Source organism: Myotis lucifugus, unplaced genomic scaffold (genome assembly GCF_000147115.1).
Source record: "Myotis lucifugus unplaced genomic scaffold, Myoluc2.0 scaffold_139, whole genome shotgun sequence".
Classification (NCBI taxonomy): domain Eukaryota; kingdom Metazoa; phylum Chordata; class Mammalia; order Chiroptera; family Vespertilionidae; genus Myotis; species Myotis lucifugus.
This window is the reverse complement of record NW_005871187.1, coordinates 2,904,963-2,927,104: the sequence shown is the minus strand read 5'-3', so window position 1 is coordinate 2,927,104 and position 22,142 is coordinate 2,904,963. Positions and strand designations below refer to the sequence as shown.

The following is a 22,142-nucleotide window of genomic DNA, read 5'->3' as shown; positions in this document are numbered from 1 at the left end:
TGCACGAGCTGGATTTAACACAAACACAATTCTAAGTGCACATCTATTTGCCTAATTAAACATTTTGACCCTGAAAAGTATGCTAAAATCTTATCAATAGTTTTGGCAAGAAAGTTCCCTGGGTGATTTAGGCTCTCAGAACATCGGATAATTCTTCAAAGAAGACCAGCACATAGCCATACAGGCCTACCTTGAGAAACAAGGAAAATCAAGAATAAACAATCTAACTTTACACCTAAAGGAATTAGAAAAAGAAGAATAAACAAAACTTAAACAGGATGGAACTAATTAAGGTCAGAGCAGAAATAGAAATTTTAAAAAGAAACAATAGAAAAGATAAATGAAACCAAAAGCTGGTTCTTTGAAAAGATAAACAAAATTGGCAAACCCTCAGCCAAACTTATCAAAACAAACAAACAAAAAGAGCCCAAATAAATAAAATCATAAATGAATGAGAAGTCACAACAGACACCACAGAAATACAAGGAATCATTAAAGAACACTACAAACAATTATATGCCAACAAATTTGACAATCTAAAAAAAATGGATAAATTTCTAGAAGCATACAACCTTCCAAGACTGAACCAGGAAAACATAAAATATCTAAACAGACTGATCAAGCAGTGAAATTGAAGCAGTAATCAAACTCCCAGCAAATGAAAGTCCAGGACCAGATGGCTTCAAAAGGTGAATTCTACCAAACATTTAAAGAAGAATTCATACCTATCCTTCTCAAACTATTTCAAAACATCGAAGAGGAAAGAATGCTTCCAACTCATTCTACAAAGCCAGCATTACCCTGAAGGTACTTTACCTGAGGACTAGTGTTACTTCACATGAATATATAATACTATATCTAACAAACCCCCTATTGTTAAACATTAAGATTGCTGCCAATGTTTTATTATTTACATATATAAATATGTATATATAACATGCAAATTAAAACATACATAATTTATGTAGAATATAAGTAAGTGTATAGTTCATGGAATATCTAAATAAATGCTATTTATATGCAATAAAATACCTTATATATAATGTATAAATATAAAATTTTATATATAATAAAAATGTATATATAAATCTTTAGCTCTTCCTTGTTTATTTTCCTGAAATAAGTTGGATCAACAGCAGGTTCTGATTCTGCATTTGTGTGACTCTGCCTCACTCACTTCACCTAAGCAGTCATAGAAAAGTAGTTTGAATGATATATGAGAGGGTTAAGCTTTATGTGCAAATGAAAGCTTTATAATGTACTAGAGGCCCGGTGCAAAAAATTCCTGCACTGGGCCGGGAGGGAGGGGGGGTTTGGTCCCTCAGGCCGGCCTGTGCCCTCTCGCAGTCCAGGACCCCTCGGGGGATGTCCACCTGCTGACTTGGGCCCGATCCCCTCCTAAGCCGGCAGTCAGACATCCCTCTGCCAGTCCGGGGCTCTCGCAGTCCGGGACCCCTCGCTCCTTACCACCCGCCTGCAGCAGAGGCAGGATAGGCTCCCACCACTGCCACTGTGCTTACCAGCCGTGAGCCCGGCTTCTGGCTGAGTGGCACTCCCTCTGTGGGAACGCACTGACCACCAGGGGGAAGCTCCTGCATTGAGCGTCTGCCCCCTGGTGGTCAGTGTGTGTTATAGCAACCAGTCGTTCTGCTGCTGGTAGTTCTACAGTTCTGTTGATTTGCATATTAGGGTTTTATTATATAGGATGATTACTTTTACTTGTCTCAAGGGACAAAGAGCCTGTCCAGGAATCTTGCCCCACAGAAACAAGTTCAACCCCACACACTGAACACACCTGAACTGATTAAAAGCCTCAGCAGGGAAACGGATTGAACCTCTGCCTTTGCATAAGGTGAGAGGCTGGAGCACAAAGCCTCTGAGAGTTAAAAACACTGGTGTCTAAGGAAAATATGATACCAATAACTGCTCACCAGAGGACTAGGAGAGTCTGTTTCACAAATTGGGTACAGATGTCAAGGACAAATAAATGATTCATGGGGGGAAAATGTTCTTTTTCCTTCCATTATTTTTCTCTCTTACAATACCTATTCATTGTAGGGAAACTATAAAATGCAGGTGAGCAAAAATAATAATAAATAAATGAACTAACTAACTAAAATTCCCATTACCAAAATATAATTGTTGTTAGTAATTTGGCACACTGTATATCTTTCTAAGCTTTACCTATGCAAATATATCTAAATTTTTTCAAAAATGGAAATATACTCTGCACACTATTTTTCATATATCCAGAAAATATTTCCTGAGCATGAGTACTCCCCAAGACTGTGCTGTAGGTGTGTCAGCCCGCCTCTCCCTTTCAGGCATATCTTGACAAGTTCTACACAAAGAAAGGAGGGCACCAGGCTGGTGAGATGGTTGTTCGAGGAAGCAATTCCATAGTAAAGAAGATTAAGGAGCTGCAAGCATTCTTTGGCCTTCAAGTCACGGGGAAGTTAGACCGGTCCACAATGGACGTGATCAAGAGGCCTCGCTGCGGAGTCCCTGACGTGGCCAACTACCGCCTCTTCCCAGGTGAACCCAAGTGGAAAAAAAATACCTTGACATACAGGTAATGAGATCTGAGTCTTTCCAAATTCAGACAGAAACACCTCTCTCTCTTTCCTTCTTTTCTTTTAAAAAAATCTTCCTTCTGTTCTGTATAAATATCATGACTCATCACAACCACAAGAAAGATTGTTTAGGCTCAATCTTTAGACAATGACAATGGAAAATTCACTAGAAAATATGATTTCAGGATTGCTGTAATTGCTGGCCATCTTAGGTATTACAATTTTACCAGTTAGAGACAACACATTTATCTTTAAAGAAAAATAATCTAGCCTAGGGTTAATAACCTGACAGTATCCACCAGTGTTCTTAAAACAACCTGTTCAATCAGGAGGATATGATAAAACTCCCCTATCGGTAAATTCATTGTTTTCATGGATTAAAAAAATCATTTATTGATGATTTATTAAGTACCTACCATAGGCATTCAATTTTGGAAATAATTTGTCCTTTGTGGACCCTTAGCCCCAGGTTCCCGCTCCCCCCACTCTACCCCCCTCCCCACCTCCACATTCACTCCCACCCTCTGGCTTCCTCTTGCCCGGAGCAAGGATTCTGTGTAGTCCGAAGGGACATGCCCAACCAGAACCTTCATCCTCCCTGTGCCCTAGGTCATCACATAGGAATTCCATCCCAGCAGCCAGGGGTCAGCACAGGCTTCTTTCGCAGGCCCGCTGGAGGGATCACGCGTGGTGCCCATCCCTCCGCCTGAGGGTGGGGTGGGAAGCAGGCAGTCTGCCAGTGGACCTATGGGCCTCTTACATGCCAGACAGAGGTGGCATGGAAAAAGGGCAGCTTCTGTTTCTATATTTGCCAAAGACCTTGCAAATGTAGAGGTTTTCCAGGTAGAAAAGCAGGCCAAGCAGATAGCCGCAGGGAGTGGAATGGCCTGGTGTTGGAGCGGCAGGGCAGTGGGCAGGGCGTGCGGGGGAGTAGAGAGCTCAGGAAGAGCAATGGGGGGAAGTGAGGATGGAGCAGGCGGAGGGCGCTAGAACAGGAGGCCACACAGTTTGGACTTTAATCCAGGGCACCGGAGAGCCAGACCAGGGTCAGGATCAGATTTCGTTGTCTGGAGGAGCACATCTGGTCGGTATCTGGGCCTGGAGAAAGGCTGGGCTGTTAAAACAGTGGCAGCGGTGGTGCGCTGGAGCTGGCTACTAACAGCTCACAACAGCCAATCCTGACATTTTCTGCAGTGTTGCAGCCAGTTGTTAAGTTTCCAAGAATTTTGTGAGCTGGTTGCTAAACAGAGCCATTATTAAAAACTAAGCTATATAATCTTACAATTAAATAAATTATATTAAAAACAGAGGTAATCAAACCATTGTTTTTTAATTATTATACTGTACTACATTTACCTATGTTCAAGAAGTCTCTGACATCTATTCTATTTGTATGGGGAAATGATGTGCCACTGCTCAGTTCTTCCCAACTTTGCGTTCCGTGGTGACAAGTTGGTAACTAGAAATTAGTCATAGTGAGAGTGTTTAGAATATGAAAATCTGCAAACCCTACAAATCAAGGTTTCTCATCAGAGAGCCAGTTGTTAAACTGTGATCAAATGAGGGCCCAAACCGAGGCCACTAATTAGCTGCTATGAGCTTCTGAGTCCATAAGGTGGAGCTCTGAACACAATTATTAGTCATTGGCTTCAGCCTAAGAATCATGAACATAGGGGTGCATATATCCTTTCTGATTGGTGTTTCTGGTTTCTTGGGATATATTCCTAGAAGTGGGATCACAGGGTCAAATGGGAGTTCCATTTCCAGCTTTTTGAGGAAACTCCATACTGTCTTCCATAGTGGTTGCTTAGTCTGTGAATATGCCCAGCAAAATAAGGGGCATAGATCAGGATAATTTGGGACTTGGAGAAGTGTAATATTCTTGTGATAAGTTGGGCACTCCCAAAACAGCCTCAACACTCCCACTGCCCATCCACGCCTGCTCCTGAATAACTCCCTACCCCATCACGGAAGGCCTAGTACTCTGTCTACATAGCTACTGGATTCCAGAGGATTTTAAAAGACAAAATATATCACAGTGCTTGTGTGTATAAGCTTTGAAGTCAGAACTGGGATTAAGTCCTGATGAATCATAAAATGTAGACTATTATAATTAACCCTTAAGGTGTTGTGAAAATTTTATGGCGCGTGTTTAAAAAAAGTGCTTAGAACAGTGTAATAGTATGTGTTCAAAGGATATTAGCTATTATCACTATTGCTTATCAATCTCTAGACCTGGGGTCAGGACTTTTCTTGTTCTCTCCTGGTGCTCTTCCTTTCTCTGTCTCTGCCTTCTCCAGCCCAGCACACAGTTGGCTCAAAGATATGGCTGACTTGTCCATATTGTAAGGGAAGTTCAAGTGCTAACTACACAGAATTGTAATAAACCACTGATTTTTGTTATATAGGGGTCTTGGCATATTTTGAAAGCACGAAATGGTCCCTTTAAGGATTACCTCTGATGGTTTCAGGTTGAGATTTTACCATTTGCATCAGAATAACCTATAGGACACTTGCAAAAATGCAGATTTCTGGATTACACCTATATATTTAAAAATCTCCCTAGGTAGTTATCATGGGTCCTAAAATTTGAGAACCACCAAGTAGGCCCTAAAAACCATTAACTTTTATTCATCAGTTCATCCATTTATCAAGTATATTTGCTAAATACCTACTGCGTGCAAGGCACTGGACTAGGAGCTGGAGAAAGAGAGACAGTAGGCTCAGTCCTGCTTTCAGGGTTGTTTCTCACTCTGCATCTGAATTCCATCCCACCAAGTCCCCAGGTGAAGTTCCTCTCTCCAGCCCTTCCTTGGAATGCTGCCAGAAACCAACCGCCCACCCCCACTCCGCTCCAGGGCAGCATGTGTTAGAAAACCACCAACTCTCTCTACAACTGTTTGTTCCTCCCCATACCCCACACCCCCCAAAAAACAACTCCTTAATTTTCTGCCTGCAGATGTCACTGTCATACCAGGACTTGATGAAAGACTCAAGCCTTTTCCAGCTCAAAAGAGCACTTCCTCTTTTAAAATGCATTATTTAAATATTCCCCCCAAGGCCCTGGGGAAATCCTGATGGCCTTTGAATGAAAGTTTGCAAAACTTTCCAACTCCACATTTTTATTTTTTACAACTGAAAATTCTCAGTCGTCCCTTATGGGGAAAAAGAGAGCTCTTCTCAATTAAAACCACATTAGGGAAAATGGACTTCTTGGTACTTGTCATGTTTCACAAAGTATGATTCTTCAAAATTAGAGAAAATATAGTAATAATGAAAGGCAAACTCTTTCAGCACCAGATAATCTCAATTCTTTCCTTTCTTCACTTTATTTTTCTTATTGTTTAACATGTTTCAGTATTTTAACGAATATGAAAGCAAAATAAGAATTATTGTATTGGAAAACAAAATCTACACTGTAAATTTATGTTCAATATTTAAGGTTTTAATACAGACAATATAATTTCTTGACTTCTTCACTTAGGGACATTTCCTGAAAGAAAGACATGTTCCTTCTATTTCACAGAATATCCAAGTACACGTCGTCCATGACTTCTGCTGATGTGGACAAGGCGGTAGAGATGGCTTTGCAGGCCTGGAGTAGCGCTGTTCCTCTGAACTTTGTGAAAATAAATTCAGGAGAAGCAGATATCATGATATCTTTTGAAACAGGAGGTACTGTGGTGCTTCTTGGATTTTGTCTGCTAATCCAAAGGAGAAATGTTCCAATACTTTTCCTTCTACAATACTTAATCCAAGTGATCAGCACAATCCTTCTTCGTGCAGTAGTGTGATGGGCAGAGGCTAAAATCATGGCAAAGTCATGATCTTCATCTGGCCAGAATAGAACCAGAGGGGTTCTCAACATTTCTTGTCTTTATTAGACTGAGCTATAGAATGGACTCCGTGTAACATGTGTTCATTATGGTTTTGTCCCACTAGGGACAGAGAATGTCAGATTTAGCTTTCCCATTGGTTGGGTGGCCACATGACCTCATACCATTCCCGTGATGTATTCATTGCTTTATATCCCCTTCCATATTAGTCAAGAATCTCCCACTTTGAATTCTCACTGAAGAAAGTAAATTTTACAGTGGCCCTGACAGTAAAAATTATTTCCTTCAGTGGGTAAGAGAGTGGGGTTGCCGTCTGGCCCCCACTTGCAGACGACTTGTGGAATCACTAGGCCTGCCTCCTACTTGCCTGCTTCTCCATCCCTTCTCACCCTGGTAAGCAGTAGAGGCATAACTTTGCGCAGAGATTGGTAGAACTCTCTGAACCTTTTTCAAGAGAAACCTTATCTAGTTAGTAGACAAAGGAAAGGCCATGAAATCACTTTCTCTCTTTAGGATCCTATAAACAAGGTAAGTGATCGCCACTGCCTCTTACCCTCCAAGGATAACATTTTTAAGTGTCTCTTTTATTTCAAGTCTTGATCTTAATTTTAATCTGATGTCACTGGGAACCCTGCTTAGAAGCTAGGAGAGAGAAGATCAAGCAAGTCCTGCCTGGGTACAAGCCCTTTAGAGAAGGCCCATGGTGGGTCCCGCTCCCAGAGGACCAAGGCCACCCCAGTAAAGTGGCAGGACAATGTGGCCAGGGCAGCTTGGGGTGATGGAGTTAACGTCTCTCAGGCTTGAACCCTGTCCCCTAAAAGACAATCTGACTAGGACTGTGTTGCCATTTCATTAGGTGCCTCAGGTCATACAACCTACAGTGCACCTAAACCTGGGAAATGACACACCAGAACTTGGTGTTGTTGTTTTTGTTTGCTTGTTTGTTTGTTGTTTTTAGGTTTTACTTTTTTATAACTTAATTTTATTGTTGATACTATTACAGACATCCCTATTTACCCCCCTTTCCCCATCTCCCCCAAGCCGCCCCCTCTCCTTCTGGCCATCACCACACTGGTGTCTGTGCCAACCGGGTATAAATATCTTTTGTGGGTTTTTGTTGTTGTTTGGAGTTTTTTTTTATTGTCTAAAGTTTTACATATGTCTCCTTTTTCCCCAATTGATCCCCCTCATATCTGTTGTTTTTTAATAAAATGTTGTTTTATCACTAAAATCCTGATAAACTGTGAAACATAGCTTCTACACAATCCCTCATTTTACTCTTCCTCCTTTTCTATTAAGTTTGTAAAGAAGTGTTAATTAAATATAGATAATAAAACAAAAATATATGCAGCGTTAAAAGTTAGGGTTTTATAAATACTGTTATTACTTTCATGAGTTTTACACATGAAAGTCTATCAAAATTACAGAGAAATTTGTGGCACTTCCTTAAATTGTATTGTATTGTATTGTGCTATTCAAACAGAAAGCACACACATGTTCACTTTGCTGTTCCTGTCTTAGCTAAATCATACGCTGAAAGCTGCACTCTACCAACGCATCCACATTCTAATCAGTGGAAGAGATCACTGTCAAATGACCATCTGTGTTTTCTCCGTTTGTAATCTGTGGCGTGGGTACTATTCACAGTCTGCCACGCATCAACTAATAGATATCACAGTAAAAACAATAACAGGAGTACATTTTTTACTTTTAATGCATACTACCTTTGAAATATAAAAAAGCCTTTTAATTTTCCAACTGACAGATTACTCATTGACACTGAACTTCTTATAAAAAATGAATATTGAGCCCTGACCGGTTTGGCTCAGTGGGTAGAGCATTGGCCTGCGGACTCAAGGGTCCCAGGTTCGATTCCGGTCAAGGGCATGAAAAAAAAAATGAATATTGAAAATCCATTTGTACGAGAAGTATCAGTGCTATTCAAAAAGTTGTTATGTTATGTATGCCACCATTGCCAGATGGACTAAACGCTATTGGCATTTCTCCCCACTTGTTTAGATCATGGGGATTCCTACCCATTCGATGGGCCCCGCGGGACGCTAGCCCATGCATTTGCACCTGGAGAAGGCCTGGGAGGAGATACACATTTCGACAATGCTGAGAAGTGGACTATGGGAATGAATGGTATATATGCACAATTCACCATAACCTGGAAAATATTGTACCTTCTTCTGGGCCTCCATCATGAAACCCTGAGGTTCAACGCCCCAGGCCACCCTTTAACTAGGGGGGCTGGCTAGGAAAAACAAGTAAGCCAAAAATCCAAAAGGAAAGACCCTCCCTCAGTTGTGCTGTAGACTTGTCTGGTCTCTGATTCATAGCATATAATCTCAAGAAGCAGCAACCCCTCCTCCACACACAGCTCTGTTTCTTCACCTCCATAGTATGTATTGTCTTTTACTTGTACTTGGAAATAAGCTGCATTCAGAAATGACCTGAGGGAGTCAGGACTCTCCTGAGAAGTGATGGGGATGGGGATGAAACTCCAGAACATTGTGCATGCCATCTGGATAAAAAAGAGAAGACTTGCCCTAACCGGTTTGGCTCAGTGGATAGAGCATCGGCCTGCGGCCTGCGAAAGGTCCCAGGTTCGATTCCAGTCAAGGGCATGTACCTTGGTTGCGGGCACATATCCACTAGGGAGTGTGCAGGAGGCAGCTGATCGATGTTTCTAACTCTCTATCCTTCTCCCTTCCTCTCTGTAAAAAATCAATAAAATATATTTTTTTTTAAAAAAAGAGAAGGCTGTAATAGCAGGGAACTAGTAAAGCGTCTGTGACCTATGTCTCCATATTATTGCTGCTATTATCATTTTACCACTATTGGTTCTGATTAGACCCTTGTTTATCAACCTGCCGAGCATCACTGACCATGAACAAAAGGGGTTGATTTACATTTCCCTCTTCCCCCACCCCCACCCCGAAACCCCTCCTAGCCAAAGGGGAAAGAACTAGAGGAAAGTAAGCAAAGCTAAGTGCCAGGATAGCCTACTAACCTCGGAATAATCCAGTTATAGAAAGAAAATGAGTCAACTGTAATTTGGGTGTAAATTCTCCTATAAAGTCAGAAGATATTGAAAATAAAACCCTGTGTTGATGCTGCCTTTTTCTCTCTCATGTTGTCTAGGTTTCAATTTATTCACCGTTGCTGCTCACGAATTTGGCCACGCCCTGGGCCTGGCCCATTCCACAGACCCCTCCGCGCTGATGTACCCAACTTATAAGTACCAGCATCCCTATGGATTCCACCTCCCCAAGGATGACGTGAAAGGGATCCAGGCATTGTACGGTACAATCGCTATGCTTCTTTGACAACTAACTCTGAAAGTCACAAGCATTTGGTCTCCAACTTAGAGAAAATATACTTTGCCAGGAGTTACCTGCAGAGATAAGATCAAGCTAGAGACCACAGCCCCAACTCTGCCCTCTCGTGAAGAGCTTATTTACCAGAATGGATATTGCTTTCTTCTAAGATGTGCAATTACATTTCATATCTTTCCTCCAGGGCATAAGTGACCTTATTTTTCTAAAAACAATTATGATGATGATAACTACATCGCTCAGTTGCACAGGCAGTTTACACAAACCTATCATATTTACAAAAACCTGTCATGAGTCATCCCACACCGTCCTCATGACCAGCCTGTGGGGTGTGAAGTGTTTCTCTCATTTGATAGCTGAGAAAGCTGAGGCTCGAAGATAGTAAGTATCCCAAGATATTCAAAATTATCTCGTGTTAACATCCTTTCAACATAATAAAGGATTCCTAGAAACTCTCTATCCAACTTCTTTAACAAAAGACAAATCCATTCATTCATGAGAAGGAATCTTGATGTACTGTTAGACCTTGACACTTTTTCTTTGATGCAGAAAATTCTAGAAACTGATTTTCCCTTAAACCTTGGAGCCGGGTTTTCAGACTTTACTTGTCCCCAGAGGCAATGACTCAGGCAGCGCATGCTTCTGTTGCTGGCAGATAGTCCCTCAGGAACAGCGTGGGAGATAAAAACCACCAGCAGTCCTCCCAAGGGGTGGGTCCAGCAGAAGATGCCTTTTCCCACCATTTATTCTCTTGTGTATATGGCAAGGGGTGTGGGAAAGTGTATTAGTGAGAATAATAAACCCTGGCTATGGAAATAAACACCTCCAGGAACTCAGGGGCCGAGTGCAATGAACAATAAGATGTATTCCTTGCTCATGAAAGACCAGCTCATATAGTATGACTGTTGGATAGCTCTTCTCCATGCAGTGACACAAATGTACGGGCCTCTTCTAGGTTCTATATCTTTTATTGCGTAGTGCTTCACTTCTATCCATAATGGATCAAAAGTTTGGGGAAATTATTCTCTACATAGATGTTTCTTGGCCTGCGAGTTACTCATATCAGAGATGATGCCTTTAAATAGCAAACACCTTCAGTGTACCTCCATGCACAAGAATTCTCAGTCTTTCCTGGGGTGCCTAAAAAAATACTTATGCACAGTGCAGCATGCCCAGAAGTGGCTGAAAATAATATGAAAACACATAAGAAATTTATCATCTTATTGAGAACGAAATACTTAATTACAAAGAAACAATCATTGGCAACTTTTAAAATCTCCAACTTAGAGCACCTGTAGTTATCAAAGAAGTTGTGTCTAATAATAAAACAATAGCTGCCATTCTTTGAACCAAGCTCTGTACTAAGTCCTGTCAGGCATTCTAGAATTCTCACAGAAACCTGAGGTAGGTATTATTGCACCACCCACTTTACTAGTAAGGAAACTTAGGCTTCGAGAGGTTTGATTATTTGCGCATTTATTACACACTCAGTAACTAGTGAAGCTGGATGCGAACCAGGGCTGGATGCCAGCCATCCACAGACACGCTCTTTATCACCTTGTCAGACGCAGTGAGGTCTCTGGAGCAGAAGTGTACAAACTCGATTCCTAGTGCCATTTGACCAAGTCGCTTTGAATCCTAGGACCTCGGAAACCATTCCCAGGGAAGCCCACTGTGCCAAATGTGCCTCCTCATAGCCCGTCCAACCCTGACCTCTGTGACTCCAGCTCATCCTTTGATGCGGTGACAATGCTGGGGAAGGAGCTTCTACTCTTCAAGGACCGGTAAGCCTAAAATGTGCTTAAGACAATGAGGTTGTCCTAGAAGTGTGAAGAAAATAATTTATAGCCCGGCCGGCGTGGCTTAATGGTTGACCTATGAACCAGGAGGTCACAGTTTGATTCCCAGTCAGGGCCCATGCCCGGGTTGTGGGCTCTATCCCCTGTGTGGGGCGTGCAGGAGGCAGCCAATCAATGATTCTCTCGCACTATTGATGCTTCTATCTCTCTCTTCCTCTCCCTTCCTCTCTGAAGTCAATAAAAATATATTTTAAAAAATAATTTATAAACTATTTCACTCAACAACACCTTATTTTTCCATGTCAATGAATTTTCATTTTTATCTTTATTTTATATACTTATACAGGATGGAGGCAAAAGCAGGTATACAGTTATGAGTATGCAAAACACAGTTTATTCTCATATTATTATTTATTAATTATTGTATTCTTTTCCATACAGACAACTGTAAATCTACTTTGGCCCTTCTCTGTATATTATCCCAATGAATAGATATATTATTAGTTATTTAAGCAGTTCCATATTTAGGAACATCTAGATTATTTCTAATTTTTTATTTCTAGTTTTTTAAAATTAAGAACAGTTTAAACTAAATCTTTAACAATTGGATGGGCATCAACTTTTCAAAGGCAAAATAGAGCAGAGCTCAGGAACCCAGGCTTTAACATCAGGCTAAGTTGGTTTAAATTCTGACCCTGGGCAAGTAACGTGCCAAACACATAGTGATCACAATAAATATTTAGGAGTGGGAATCAAAAGTTATGAACAATGGATTGAGGCTTAGAAACTTGAGGTATTTGTTATTATTTATTTTATTGATTTTTTTATTAAGGCATTGATTATTGACTTTTTATTGACTATTATCAAAAGTAAAACTAAACAGAATTGGTAGGCACTGATTCAGGAGTGATTGGCAAGAGACAGAGCAGGAGGAACCTGGAACACCATGCTCAGTAACACTGGCTTCAAAGGGACAACGTTGTCAGATTTTACATTACCTGGAGGGGTGCATGTAGCACTCATTCACTGACAAATAAATGAGATGCTAGCCACCCTGTAGCATGCAGCTTATTCTTTTGGCAAATATCAGTGACTGTGGTAGGGACAAAGGATACAGTGAAGTTAAAGATATTACGCCTTTCCATGCAATTATAATTGTTTTCTTTAAAAAGCATTTTTTTAAGCGCTCTATCAAACTATGAGCATTTAGCAATTCCTAATGACTATTTGAAGAAGCTACATCTTTTGACAAAGTCTTGGGTATAAATACTGAGGGTGGTAACAGAATAGAAAGGGAGGCATAGATACAAGAGACATGTAGAAGTGAGTCGGGGAGGGATTGTGAGTGGTGTCCTCGCACTGGACTTGCCATTAACTCACCATGGGACCTTGAACCTCTCCTCCTCCATTTTAAAATGAGGTGTTACCTGAAATTAATAGTGACTTGAGTGTGTCAGTACTTACTATCTAACCACTTTGCTATCAAATCCTTACAATAGCCCTTGTGATGTATGAATTATTATTCTCTTCTTATAAGATACAGAAAGGATAAGCAACTTCTTTGAGCACACATTGCTAGTGAGGGGTGGAACTGGGACCTGCACCTACACTGTCCTAGGGCAGAGCCTGTGCTCCTAACTGCCCTGCTCTACAGGCTCCTACTGTGTCCTGCAGAGAAAGAATCCCATGACTCTATAGCGCTGATCCCTTGCCGGCTGTCGCCAAAAGTCCCAAACCGCTTGCTAAGCCTGGGCAGAGAACAAAGAATTCTTTCAAGTCACAGATACAATGGCAACCTGGGGGCCGTTATGAAAGGGCTCCCGTCTGTTCTCTCCCAACCGCAAGCCTGGAATTTCCCATCACCAACATTGTCTGCTGATGAGACATTTCAGACGCTCAATGTAATAACCACATTCTTTGTTTCCAAAGCAAGATGGAATGCAGTACCTTGTAAAGTCACTGTGAGGATGTTTCACAGTCTCCACAGTGGATAAAGGTACGCTGCTACATTCAAATGTTCCATTTGGAGAGAAATAAACTTCAGGTGCAATAAGTCATATATGTTTAATTTACATATTTTATTCTTTATAATAGATGAAAATATATTGAGACTATCCCAGATTTCCTCAAGTACTTAGGGAAGAAAAGAGGTAAATGAATTACAGCCACACCAAAATGGTATTTGCATCGCTCAGATATATTCTGAGTTTTACACAATATCATGTTAAGGATACAATCAAGAATATCACCATCTGCCCTATCTGGTTTGGCTCAATGGATAGAGCATCGGCTTGCGGACTGAAGGGTCCCGGGTTCGATTCTGGTCAAGGGCACATGCCCAGGTTGTGGGCTCAATCCCCAGTAGGGGGTGTGCAGGAGGCAGCCAATCAATGATTCTCTCTCATCATTGATGTTCCAATCTCTCTCTCTCTCTCTCCCTTCCTCTCTCTGAAATCAATAAAAAATATTTTTTTAAAAAAAGAATATCACCATCAGCTACAGGCTTAGATCCCTGACTCATTGTTACTTCTGAAGTCCCTCCTTCTGACGAAGAAGGGCTGTGGCTTGTAAATATTGGTTCCCCACTGTCTTCTGAGATGGCTATAGACAGGTAATTTAAGGGCACCATGCACAGCTTTGACTATTTTTAACCCGCAGCACTGTCTCAACATGGGTTTTTAATTTTATAAGCTGTATTTTGCTTGGGCTCATGAGATGCTGCATGGTGGACTGCCGGGGTTCTTGTCCCAGCATCTAGAAGGGTTCAGGAAATCTGGAGAAGGCTGTGCGTAGATTAAATAGGAGTCCAGAGACGAAGCATAATTTTGAAAGGCATATGGGGGTCAGAGGAGCTTAGCTTAAAGGAAACTAAGATCTAAGTTCTAAGTTCTCCTCGTCTCAGGACCCCATGCCTTTTATTAACACAATTTGTCCTGAGGTGAGGCAGAGATATACACTTCAAAGGGTCAGGATTTGTATACAGAATCCATTGTCAGAATGGGGGAATTAGCCTATGGCTGTTCAGGTGTTTGGCCAGTAGGAGGCAATAACATGTAGATTAAGATGCCCTGAGCGGTCTGGCAGCCAAGCAATCAATTTAATATATCCTATTCAGGTTTGGGGAAATGCCTTCAGCCATTCCCAACAGGTGACTACATGTGTGACTCAACCCTGTTGAGTCCCCAAGTTCCATCAACTTTTTGATGAAACTCTTGAAATTATGACATGCTGGAATTGGTTTCCGGCAATGGACTTCTTGGCCTCTACAGTATTCTGATAGAAGCAAACCTGGTTAGTGAACCTCAGAAGGAATGGCTGCTCAGCCAGAGGTGGCAGTTTGTACTTCAAAGTTTCCAGTGACAGAAATATTTTCTATCAGAAAGATATATATAAAAAGAAACTTGACTCTATTGATAAGCTCTAAGTTTATGTAGTATTCGTCATCATTTAATAAATATATAGAGCGAAAACCTGTCTTTCTAAATAAAGAGTAGTCCAGAGTTTATAAAGCGCTTCCATATGCCTTATCTCAATTGATCCTTTGAAGTATTAGCACAGATATTATCATTGCCCTCACTCTTATTTAACAGAAGGTACTTGAGTCTCAGAAAAATTAAGTGACTAATGATGAAACAAGGTTTCAAGCATTCCTTGCTTCTGTTACTGCACCACATCGCCCAACCTCAGGGCAGAGGAGCAGCAGTTCAATTGTGAGCATCAGAAAGAAAGAAAGAAGAAAGACACCTCTTCCCCCCTGAAACTGGAGAACAGAATAACAGAGAACAGCGTCAAGGAGAGTAAAAGGTTGAAGAGGATGGAAAATCAAGGTGTCCATTCAGCTCGTGCTGAATTACCTTGACAGTCCAGCAAATCGGAGATGAAGGCATCTCCTAAAAATGAAAGGCTGATGGGATCAGGTTAGGGAGGTGGAATGAAGATGGTTGGGTATCACAAAAAGGAACAAAGGTTTGACAAACATGGATCAAGTCCCTAGATGTGCCAGGCACTCTGCTAAATCAAGGTTTAAAACAGTGGTTCTCGACCTTCCTAATGCTGCGACCCTTTAATACAGTTCCTCATGTTGTGGTGACCCCCAACCATAAAATTATTTTCGTTGCTACTTCATAACTGTAATTTTGCTGCTGTTATGAATCGTAATGTAAATATCTGAGATGCAGGATGTATTTTCATTGTTACAAATTGAACATAATTAAAGCATAGCGATTAATCAAAAAAAAATATGTAATTATATATGTGTTTTCCGATGGTCTTAGGTGACCCCTGTGAAAGGGTCATTCAACCCCCAAATGGGTCTCGACCCACAGGTTGAGAACCTCTGGTTTAAAAGATGACAAATACATGACCCTGCCCCCAAGGAGCTCACAGGACTGGCTTAGAGCTGCAAAGGACCAGGTGAAGCTTACAAGTGGCCTAATCTCAAACATCATGAAGTAGTTGCTGTTCTTTCATACAAGGGAATGAAAATTTCAGAGACTATGAAAATTAATGATCAAATAAGTTCTGCTCAACATTCTGGCACCAATATATTTCACCCACAGATATTTATTGAGCCCTCATTATGTGCCAGGTACAGTGTTGGCTCCTGGGCCCACAAAGATAAACAGTGAAGCTAAATATCTAATCTGCAGGTCCACAAAATCAATAAATTCCATTGTTTTGTCTTCTTTATCAAAGATCAGATTACAGACTATTGATATGATTTATCTGTTTTCATTAAGAGTTTCAATACATCCTGCAGCTATTCTTTTCCAACTAGCTCATGGATGTGGGGGTGTGGAGCTTATACTTTTTAAATCCATTTACAGATGTATTAGGTTATTTACTCTACTATTTTTTGTCAATTTTAATTTATTTATTATTGTAATCTATAGCTCTAAGGTTGTAAATCCTCTGAGTACATGCTCTGTTGTTTTATTACCTACCAGACATAATATTTTTTCATTAGTGTACTGAAAATTTTCATGACTATGGATTCCTTTGGAACTTGTGATACTTTAAGTGATGACTAGAATTTATTTCTATCTTATGCATACAGTGTATACATTATAATATGTCATAATAGTGTTTAAGTCAGGGTTTCCCAACTTTGGTACTACTGATATTTTGTTGTGTTGGGCTATCCTGTGCATTGTGGGATGTTTAGCAGCATCCCTGGCCTCTGTTAGACTCCAATAGCACTGCCCAGCCCTAGTTGTAACACCAAAATTGTCTGGATACCCAAACCTGTGCTCATTTTGTGCTGGTGGAGAAACAGGACAAGAGAAAGCAGTCCCTCTTGCCTTCAGAAAAAGCTAGGCCAGATTGCTCAAATTATAAACAAAGAAAAACCAAGGATCACAGCTTGAGAATGAGCAGTAGCTGAGATAAGGTATGTGATGAAAATCAGGACAGCTGAAGTCTAATTCGGGTCTGTCTCCCCGTAACCACCAGATGAACTTTGGGCCCTTCAGCCATTCTGGGTCTCAGTTTTTCATCTGGTTATGTGTTCTCGATAAGTGTAGGGCCTGAGGCGATGCAGGATACCCTAAAAATGGACTCCTGCCCCCTGTGTATGGTCTATGGTGGGTGCCCAGTAAGTGGATAGTTAAGGCTTAAGTAAATCATAATTTCTATAATTATAAAATACTAGAGGCTCGATGCATGAAATTCGTGCAAGGGGCTTGGCCCTCTCAGCGGCGGTGGCTGCCTCAGCTTTGTCCAGAAGGTCATCCGGAAGGTTGTTCAGCCATCCGGTCTAATTAGCATATTACTCTTTTATTATTATAAGATAATATGTTTATAATGCACTTCCATATGCATTATCTCCTTTGATCCTCAGTGATCTCATGGGTTAGGCCAGGCATTATCTGCGTTTAAGAGATGATGAAACAGAGGCTTGGAGACACTAGTCAGAACTCTAGCCTACACCTTCTGAAACACAATGTGCTTTTCTTTCTGCCATTTAGGAAACACAAAGAATTGTTTTTCCCTTCTTAGTATAGTTCTCTTTTAGATTTCATCATCAGTGCAAATTGCCTCATCTGGGATGCCTTCACCAAACCCCTAAGTATCCCTTCTGTGTGTTCCCAGAGCATCCGGAACTTAACTCTTTGTAGAACTAATCACCCTGAATTAGAATGTTCTAATGCCTTATCTGTCTCAATTACTAGATTGCAAGCTCCTTGAGGGCTGAGCCCGGGTCTTGTTCAATGTTTCATCTTTGATGTTCCATAAATATTGGTTGGATTAATTGAATAGGCAAACCCAACATAAAATTTGAGAAGTTCCTTAAGTCACTACATGGAAAGTTAAATGTCAAAACTTTATTACAGTTTTCCCATCCACAGATAATTTTTCATATTGACTCTAGCTTCTATGGAGTCAACTATTCATATTTTATAAAAATAATTTTTATCTGAAAGATCAAAATGGACTACATATACATTGAAAGTTTCAACTCACAAGCCTCATGTATCCTGCCATATTTTATGGAAATAATATTGGGTAAGTGGATTCATGAGTTGATAAACCCTCAGTTAATTTGTGTGTTGCCAGATTTTCTGTTAATCAGCCATCCAGTTCAAAAGCACAAATACTTTTAATAGATAAATATATAAGCAACATGATAATTTAACATTTTTGTGTTTTTACTGGGAATAATGAGCACCTTCCAACCACAAAGTTTGGGCTCATTTATATAACGTTCATAATGCTCACCTGGATCACATTTATCTTTGTGAGATTTTAATTTTTAAAAGATCAGAATAGGAAAAGGAAATTTGTATCAAATGATATTGCAAATAGGAAGGTGCATAGCTTAAGTGTGCGAATAATTTGATGCGGTTTCCTTGCTATATCCTTCAGTATTTTAACCATCCTTAAATCAATGAAGGAAAGGAGATTGTAGAGATGCTAACAGAATGGAAAGGGAGGAGAAACTGTTTACCAAGTTCAAAAAAATATATATTCCCTTTAAAAACAAGACAAGGGCAAGAGACATGTAGCAATGGCCGCTGAAGTGTGGCTTGCAGTACGTTTCCGTTCCATTTTGGATCTAAATCAACCCTTGACCTTTATTTTTTTGGGGTTGCCCAATAGGATTTTCTGGCGGCGGCAGGTTCACTTGATGGCAGGGATCCGGCCCAGCACCATTACCAGCTCCTTCCCACAGCTCATGTCCAATGTGGATGCAGCTTACGAAGTGGCTGAGAGGGGCACCGCTTACTTCTTTAAAGGTACCCTACGGATTCCTCGAAGAGAGGATGGCAGGCTGCAGTGCCCGGTGTGTTTGGAACATGTAGCACTGTCCGCGTATGTTCAGTGATCATGGAGCATGTTTTGGTCACTCCTTCTCCTCAAGTGGGGTATGAAATGCCACCCATCGTATTGTAGCAATGACAGAATGACAATGACTATCCAACTGTTCTCAGAGCCAACCCTTTACCCTAGTGAGGCTTTGTGCTAAGGGACAGTGCCTAGGGAGCTAGAAACTTGGTTTCTGCCCCTAGGACCTCTTCTCAGAGTGGCATGGCATACCCGCCTGAGAGCCTCTAATGAACAAAAGCCAACATGGAACCCAATGTGAGGAGAGCAATACCTTTGCTGCTGTACCTTTGCCAGGCATTTTATTTACCTTTGTCTTATTTGTGGTCGGGAGATGCCTCCAGGACAAATTTTAAGTCTTTCACTGAGTTGAATAGTTAGAGGCTTCTCTCTCCTATTGGGTTATAGCCATGGCAAATATCCCAGAAATGCCCCATTTATGACCGGCATAGAAATCCTCATGAGTGAAGTGCACCAGTAAATGGTACAGAGTTTTTGTAAACTTTAACTTCTGTTGTTAGGCCCCCACTACTGGATAACGAGAGGATTCCACATACAAGGTCCTCCTCGGACTATTTACGACTTTGGGTTTCCAAGGTACGTCCAGCGAATAGATGCCGCCGTCTATCTCAAGGATGCTCAGAAGACTCTCTTCTTTGTGGGCGATGAATACTACAGGTATGCATTTCCTCCTTTTTATTGCCCAGATGTATTCAATGGGAAGGAAAAAACATTTGCAGACATAAATGCAAGGCGAGTTTGCAACAGGCACATTGACGCTTGGCCATTTACTGAGGGTTGACACTGTCTTCAAGATATGGAGCCATCCAAATGATAAGTGAAACATTAATTCAATAATACCATTCTTTGGTCACTAGGACACCAAACATCCTGATCTTTTAATGCACTCATTAACTGGACCCCCAGTGACCTAAAAGAGTGGATGCGGCACCCCCAAACACATAACTACCCACTGGGAATGCCTGGGAGGAGAACTGGCTCCCTGTTATGTGAGTACCAGTGCATTTCAGAATACTCTGATTTTGTGCAATAGGACATGGTTATGACTATGGGCTCTTTCCTATGACTATAGGAAAGTTCTGCTGAAAGGAAAAGGCCTTATTCCTGAGTCCTTTTATCCAACCTAGAACATGAAGATTCTTTTTATCCAAAATTAATTATTAATCATTTCCATTGCCTGTCTTGCTGGAGGTTATTATAGCAGATCTGAATAAGGTGTCATATGTCAGCCAATCACTGCACATAGGGTCACATCTTATTTCACCTACTGAGTTTCTATCCTTAATTGATTCATGTTGAAGGATGAATACAGCTCTTTGCCAAGCTCTGCCTCTGCACACCTCCCCTTTATTCCCAGTTCTCACTTTGGCGTTGCTTTTTCCCCTTGACTGCAAAGAGAGGAGCAAAAATATATTCTAAGCAAGTGACTGCACTTAGGGTTGGGTTGGAAGCAGGAGGGCACACTTCGGTCCAAGGGTTTTTATTTACCAACGAGGCTACTTCCCCACACATCCATTTACTTTTATTCCTTCTTTTCCTCTTTCTAGCAGAACCCAGTGATACAGCCAGTTTTTTTTCTTCTTCTTTACATTGCTCCCATCACCTATGGCTAATTTCTCCTGTAAATGTTCTCCCTTGCCTACCAATAGCAGAGCAGAAGCCACACTAAGGAGTTTCTGGGGGTATATCAATCAATGCCATCATTCTTTGAGATGGTCAATGTTTTCTAAATTTTATGTAAAGCAATTTGCAAATCTTCAGGTCTCAGCCCCTTTTCACCCCTAAATCACTCTTTCTGTACAGACTGAAGGCATGATTGATGCAATGTAGGACACAGTCTTCCACATTCTCTCCTTCCTGAATGCCCAGGAATACTGGAAATGGATCTGTATACTTAAGGATTACATAGTTAGTCATCATAGAGAAATAAGTAACAAAAACAAGAAGAAAGAGTAGGGATCAAATCTTGTCTTTTAATCTTAAATTTTAAAAAATACATTACCAAACGACCACATTCAACCTACATATATTGGACATAATTATGTATCAGGCTCTGTACTAGAAACTGACACCAAGAGAGGCAGTTTGCTGTCAGAGAGTTTGGGCAGGAGTGAAAGAGTGTTAATCTCAACTCTAATAGCAATCAGTCCTTTGGCAACTTGGATCACCTTTCTGTCTCTCTTTCATCATCTTCAAAATGGAGATAGAAATAGTATCTACTTCATAGACTTGTGAGGATGAATGAAAAAAAATGTGAAATGCATATCATATAATAAGTTCTTAATTCACGTTAGGTGCTATTAATGCCCTCAGCAAGTCTCACGGTTGAGAGCAAATATATGGATAAATAATGAACAACAATTCAAGTGCCCTGATAGAAGACTGTACAGGGATCAGTGGGGCAAAACGAAGAGGAAATAGCCAAGAAATAATTCTTAGAGGAAGCAATGACTGAGCTTCATCTTGATAGTTGAGTAGGAGTTTCCCAGTCAGGAAGCGGGACGGGTTGGGGTGGCTTCCAGGCAAAGAGAGCAGTTGAAGCAAAGGCACTGATGTGTGAATGAGCCTGTGTGTGTGGGAAAACCCTGAAGAAGTTCACTAAGATTAAAACATGGGCTGGGAGCCAGGTGTAGATCGTGGAGGACCTATGTTTTCATAGGAAGATCATAGGTCTTATTTTCTCGAGATGAGGGATATCATTAAAGGTCTTAAATAAAGGAAGAATCCAATAAGATTTATGTTATAAAAAATATCATTCTGCAGCAGTGTGACTAAATTTGAGGAGGGGGGGGCAAGATTGAAAGTCAGCTAAACCAGTTAGGCCAGAAAGTAGAGGAAAACGTGTTCAAAGTGTTCAAAGAAAAACTATTTTTCAAAAATGCAGGCAAAATAAAGACATTCCCACATATACAAAAACTGAAAGAATTTATTGCTAGTACACATGCCTTGTAAGAAATACTAAAGGAAGTTTTTCAGGCTGGACATAAATGTCACCAGGCAGTAATTTAAATCCACTTTTTTTTTTAAAGAGAACCAGTAAATGTAAGTACGTAATTATAAAAGATAGCATCAATGTATATTTCTTCTCTTAATGGATTTAAAATTAACTGTATAAAACGATATGTATATAATTATATTGCTAGGCCTTTATGACATAGAAATATATTTGTCAATAACAGCACAAAGGCGTTGGGTGGAAGAAAAACTGTATTAAGCTAAGGAAATGACACCAGACAGTAACACTGGTGT

General features: G+C 40.7%; 1 protein-coding gene across 1 annotated transcript in view; it reads left to right on the top strand.

The window, feature by feature from the left end:
* The window catches only part of MMP20 (matrix metallopeptidase 20), a 38,013-nt gene that overhangs the window by 4,866 nt on the left and 11,005 nt on the right, over nt 1-22,142 (top strand). The window contains exons 2-8 of the mRNA XM_006094667.3: nt 2,325-2,572; nt 6,100-6,248; nt 8,429-8,554; nt 9,557-9,718; nt 11,393-11,534; nt 18,648-18,784; nt 19,394-19,550. Of these exons, the coding sequence (XP_006094729.1) occupies nt 2,325-2,572; nt 6,100-6,248; nt 8,429-8,554; nt 9,557-9,718; nt 11,393-11,534; nt 18,648-18,784; nt 19,394-19,550 (1,121 nt within the window). The remainder of the gene's footprint in view (nt 1-2,324; nt 2,573-6,099; nt 6,249-8,428; nt 8,555-9,556; nt 9,719-11,392; nt 11,535-18,647; nt 18,785-19,393; nt 19,551-22,142) is intronic.